The 5,480-nt window shown below is 56.7% G+C and overlaps 1 protein-coding gene across 1 annotated transcript in view; it reads right to left on the bottom strand.

The window, feature by feature from the left end:
* DOCK6 (dedicator of cytokinesis 6) overlaps nt 1–5,480 on the bottom strand; it is a 62,030-nt gene that overhangs the window by 1,087 nt on the left and 55,463 nt on the right. Inside the window, exons 39-46 of the mRNA XM_037727519.1 lie at nt 4,076–4,207; nt 3,973–3,987; nt 2,408–2,533; nt 2,218–2,307; nt 1,701–1,937; nt 745–888; nt 552–658; nt 154–315 (exon numbers count right to left, since the gene is read on the bottom strand). Coding sequence (XP_037583447.1) covers nt 154–315; nt 552–658; nt 745–888; nt 1,701–1,937; nt 2,218–2,307; nt 2,408–2,533; nt 3,973–3,987; nt 4,076–4,207 — 1,013 coding nt within the window. The remainder of the gene's footprint in view (nt 1–153; nt 316–551; nt 659–744; nt 889–1,700; nt 1,938–2,217; nt 2,308–2,407; nt 2,534–3,972; nt 3,988–4,075; nt 4,208–5,480) is intronic.

The raw sequence follows: 5,480 nt of genomic DNA, 5'->3' as shown, positions 1-5,480 counted from the left end.
AAAAAAAAAAAAAAATCCAGAAACAAAACAAAGTCCAAGCTACCATCGAACGTGTTGCTGTGTACGTGTACAACAGCCCCCATCCTGTATCTGTCCCGGCCTGCCTCTGTATCCCCTCTCCAGTCTCTAGGATGGGGGCAGCGGGGCAGGTACCTGAGGCCAGGTGGGGCAGGTGCCAGCAGCTGGGGCAGGCGCTGGGTGAGCAGGGGCTGCAGAGCCTCCCGCAGGCGGCAGTAGTTACGCTCCAGCTCGCGGTGGTACTCCTTCTGGTCCTGCCCAATCAGGGCCTTATTTTTCCGCAGCGCATCCTCACATCTGAGGGTCAGAGGGTGAGAGATGCTCAGAGACTGGCACACGGGACCGGAAGCAGGACTAGGGGTGGGGGCATCCATAAGGGGGGGCCAGACATGCAGAAAGACCTGCAATAGGCAGTCAGGTAGGGAGAGTGGACTTAAGGAGATGGGGAAGCCGTGCAGAGATCAGGTAGGCAGGGAGCTATGATACGGAGGTCAGGCAGGCACCAGGCCCCTCTTGGAGGGTTTTGTGCCTACTTCTTGCAGAAGTCCTTGAAGCAGAGCCGCAATTTGTTGTGATGACGGAAGAGCTTGGGGTCTTCTGGGATCTCTGCTAAAAACACCTGGGCCACCTCCAGGGGACCCTGTGGGGTGAGAGGGACTGGTGAGCCAGGCTGCGTGGTGCCTGGAATCCCCCGTGGGGCCTGCATCCCCCTTCCGCCAGCCGTGCCTGGTTCACGGTGGGCCCCACGGAGCCCTGAAGCACCATCTGCAGCATCTTAGCATCTGGTGGGTCCTGCTCGGTGGCAAAGGCCAGCTCCCGTGTCTTCTTCTGCATGTCCTCAATGGCCACTTCCACCGGTGTCAGCACTGTCTGTGGGGTGAGGGGAGGGGCGTGCTCTTGCTGGGACTGAAGGTGTCCTGATGGAAGCCAGCTGGGGGCAGCTCACACCCCACTAGGAGCAAGAGGGGGTCCTGGAACCCAGGCAATGAACAGAACCTGGGGGGCTTCCTGGGTCTGATTCTGGGGGTTCCAGCCTTGGGTCTGCTGGATGCGTTGCCCTGGAGTCCAGGGGCTTGACATCTGGGGTCTCCAGACTTCCTTGGGTCTAGAGGTAGAGGTTAGAGCCTGGAAGTTGGAGTTTGGGGTCCCCAGCCTGGTTCTGGGGTACATGAGCCAATTTCTTGGTCTAGCGTATCCACATCCCTCCTCCCCGGATCTGGGATCCCTGGACTTCTCTTCCTGGGCCTTCTTAGATTTGGGGTCCCTGTGCCTCCCCTTTGTGGGTCTAGAACCCCTGGGTCTGGAGGTAGAGGTTTCAGTTTAGAGATTGGAATTCACAGTCCCCATATCTTCTCAGCCCAGTGCTGGGGTACCTGGGCCACTCCTCTCCTCCCTGGGCCTTCCTAGATCTGGGCCCCCTGAGCCTCCTCATTCTGGGTCTGGAATCCCTGGGGCTACCCTGGGTCTGAGGTCCCTGCATCCTGCCTCCCAGGTCCCCCTGGCTCTGATGTCTCCTCCCCTCCCCTCCCTGGGAATCTGGTCTAGGGTCGCTGTGCCACCCTTCTCTGGGTCTGAGATCCGTGGGCCACCTTGGGAATCGGTCCCTGTGTCTTCCCTCCCCGCCCCTCCCAGGGTCTGATGTCCCCCCACCTCCCCACCCTGGGCGCAAGGTCCCCACCCACCTCCTCACGGTGGCACACACGGATGCGAGTCTTGATGTAGGGGAAGGCGTGGTCGGTGCTGAGCAGCGTCTTACGCTTGTGCTGCTCTGGAAGCTCCCCGTGTGCGCGCCCGTCCGGTGTGAAGGGTGTGCAGAACAGGAACGTGCGAAGCCCATAGTTGCGGTCAAAGTAGGTCACCCGGTCTTTGAGCTCGTAGGTATCAAAGTACGGTTCCACGTATGTGATCTGGATATAGGCCTGCGCGCAGGGTCGGGGGTGAGGGTCCCACGTCCGCAGCATACACAGCGCAGACCCTGCTCCTGGAGAGGGGGTCTGAGCATCCCTGCATCTGGGGACTTTGGGATTTCTAGGTTGTCTTATGTCTGGATGTTTGGGAATCCCCTGAGGAATAGGTTTTGGGATCCCTCATGAAATATGATTGGGGTTTCCCAGAGAAAGAGGAGTTGAGGGTCCCTAGGAAATAGTACTTGGAGTCTCTGTGAATGTAGGGTTTTGGGGAAACAGTCGGGGGACCCACCTTCTGTGAGTCGAGCTTGGACTTGTCCACAGGGTTAGAGTCTTTGATAATTTCAACCACGTCATCACCAAATCTCTCCGTGTAGAACTCCTGGGGACACAGGACTGACTCGGGGCCACCAGGGGACAGCCCCTACTCCATCCCCAAGGTAGCCCCACACCCCATTCCACCCCCCACCACAAGGACGTGCCTCCAGCCGGTGTGAGATCTCTGCCAGCTTCGTGATCGATGGCTCCTTGTACACAAACTCCTGCTCATCCAGGTCACCGAAGCGGGCGCCGTAGAAGCCCACGCGGAAATATGTCCCAAACACGCGCTGGGGCTGTGAGAACGGGTGTGGTTGTCTGGGAGGCCCCTGCTGGAGGTCTCCCCGCCCCAGAGACAGGTCTCCTTGAGTATCAGGATGGGAGTGTGAGGACCCCAAGACCATCAGGGCTTGGGCACAGGCAGGGGACCCTTAACACATTGGGGCATGGATTGCAATATGAAATTAGGATTGAGGCTGTATTGCTCACAGATGTGTCCAGGGTATACAAAAGGTGCCCAATACATGCTTGGATGGCTGAGGGAAGGGATGGCTGTCTCCCACTCTGGGACCCAGGCTCTGACTCCTTTGTTCCAGTGCATTCCCCTTCCCTTCCCCTGATTTGCCCACAAGAATGGGTATACAGTAGGTGCTCAATAAATGCTTGAATGGCTTCGGGAAGGGATGGCTGTCTCTCACTCTGGGATGGGGGGTCTGACTCCTTTGTTCCAGCACATTCCCTTCCTTGCCCTGATTTGCCCACAAAACTGGGAATACAGTAGGTGTCCAATAAATACTTGAATGACTGAGGGATGGCTGCTTCTCACTCTGGGACAGGGGCTCTGGTTCCCTTGTTCCATGGTATTCCCCTCCTCCTGTCCCCAGCCCTAAGTTTGGAAGAAGGAACCCCCTCCCCGCCACCCCAAGAACACCGCCCTGTAACTGGAAAGCTAGCGGGATGGCTGCATGTTCACTTACCAAGGCAGATCCGGGGAGGGTGGTGCAGACATGGTGGGGCCAGAGGTGTGGGGAACAGAGAGACAATGTCATGGGAGAGGTCAGAGGTCAGAGTGCCCTCAACCCCCAGGGTCCCGGTTAACACTGCCCCGTAAGAATCACTCCATGGGGAGAGAGATCAGAGACCGGGGAGGGACAGGCCCTGCCCGCCCCACCCGGCTCCCACCCAGCATGCCTGCCTGTGCTCTGGGTGTCTGCCATCTTTGGCCAGAAAATTCTCCCCAAACTAGGAGATGCCTAAAAATAGACCTAAGCAGGCAAGAAGCAGGGTTGGGGTAGGGGTGGAGCGGGGGACACATTAACCAGAAATGGGGGAGGCTGGGAGGGACAGAGACCAAGAGACACAGAGATGGAGAGATAGCAAGATAGGGAAAGCCACGTGAGAGACCCGGAGAGATGAGAAAGAGATCATGAGGGAGTCAGAGCCACCCGCCACCCCCCTGCAGTGACCAAGCTGGCCCTGGCAGAGGGAGGGGTGTCTCTGGAGAGCTCCCAGCTGAGTGAGTCACAAGCTGCCCTCGAGATCTGGGGCGGGGGGGGCATTTTTGGGGAAGGGAGGGAAGTGATGGGGTGGGTGCGTCCTGGCCACTAAGCCCCAGCCCCAGCGGCCAGCGGCCATGCTCCTCTGGCGCCCCCTGGTGTTCACTGATGGCTGCTGGCCACTCATCATGGGGGTCCCAGAGGCAGGTGGCTGTCCACCCAGGTTGACTCACCTCCCAGCCGGAACTCTGTGGGGGAGAGAAGGGCCAAGGTCAGCAGCTCTGGGGATGAGGAGTGGGGCTGAGGGTGGGGACTGGGGGGCGGGCCTGGGTCCACCTGCTGCATGATCTTGGTGAAGGCTTCCTGCAGTTTGCCATGTACCACAGCCAGCCGCTTGTAGTCACGGTGGGCTTCCAGGATGGGGATAAGGTTCTTGTAGACCTCATTCACCGCCTCGTAGAGCCCGCCCTGAGGGTGCAGTGTGGTCAGGATTCTCCAAACTGTCTCTCCCTCTCCACTGTGCTCCTGTCTAGCCATCTCTTCCTTGATCTTCTGTGCTTCTACCCACCCTCCATCACCACCTCCAGGAAGCCCACCCTGACCACCCCCATCCCAGATGGTGGCTGAGCCTTTTCACTCAGCTCCTACAGAGGGCTCTATGGTCTTCACCACTTCTGTTTTTTGTTTTTTTTGAGATAGGGTCTCACTCCATCACCCAGGCTGGAGTGTAGTGGTGTGCTACGATCGTAGCTCATTGCAGCCTCCAACTCCTGGGCTCCAGAGATCTTTCCACCCTAGCCTCCTAAGTACCTGGAACTACAGGTACATGCCACCATGCCCAGCTACGTTTATTTTAGTTTTTATAGAGTCAGGTTGTCACTATATTGCCCCAGGTGGTCTGAACTCCTGGGCTCAAGTGATCCTCCTGCCTTGGCCTCTCAATTAGCTGCGATTACAGCCTTTCACCACTTTTTCAGAGACAGGGGTTCACCATATTGGTCAGGCTGGTCTTGAACTCCTGACCTTGTGATCTGCCTGCCTTGGCCTCCCAAAGTACTGGGATTACAGGTGTGAGCCACTGCACCCAGCCCCTTTGCCACTTTTAACAAGAATATTCTATGGGACAGGTATGATGTACATCTGCACTTCACCCTTCTGTGTTCCCTCATTGATGGGAGAAGCAGGTTTTTTTTTTTTCCCCCTATTCCTCAAAGAAGAAACTGAGTCTCAGACATATGGAGGCGTTCCTCAGGGCCAAGACCCAAACACTAGCCCATCTGGCCCTGGGCCCATGACCTCTATGCCCAACTACCTCTTGGCATGTGGTAATATGCCCCTCACCCCAGAGGGTGCTGGCATCAAGCCTGGCTCAAAACAGGTGCCCTGTGAGATTTGCTGACTGTCAGAAGGTCTGTGTCCACTCCCTGGCTTCTTCCGTGAGGCCTTTGTGTGGGCATGGCTTTATTTTTATTTATTTATTTATTTTTAATTTTAATTTAAATTTTTTTTAATTTTTATTTTTTTTAAGAGACAGGGTTTCATCATGTTGGTCAGGCTGCTCTCGAACTCCCGACCTCAGGTGATCCACCTGCCTCAGCCTCCCAAAGTGCTGGGATTACAGGCATGAGCCACGGCGCCCAGCTTTTTTGCTTATCATTTTTACAAACAGAGCAGGCCGTGGGCTTGGTGTTTGGTTAGAATATGATAAGGCTGAGAAGGTTCTTATTGCGTTCATCTTTGG

The sequence above is a fragment of the Cebus imitator genome, unplaced genomic scaffold (assembly GCF_001604975.1).
Source record: "Cebus imitator isolate Cc_AM_T3 unplaced genomic scaffold, Cebus_imitator-1.0 Scaffold234, whole genome shotgun sequence".
Taxonomy (NCBI): Eukaryota; Metazoa; Chordata; class Mammalia; order Primates; family Cebidae; genus Cebus; species Cebus imitator.
Note: the sequence above shows the minus strand (reverse complement) of the source record. Positions and strands in the feature narration are given on the sequence as shown.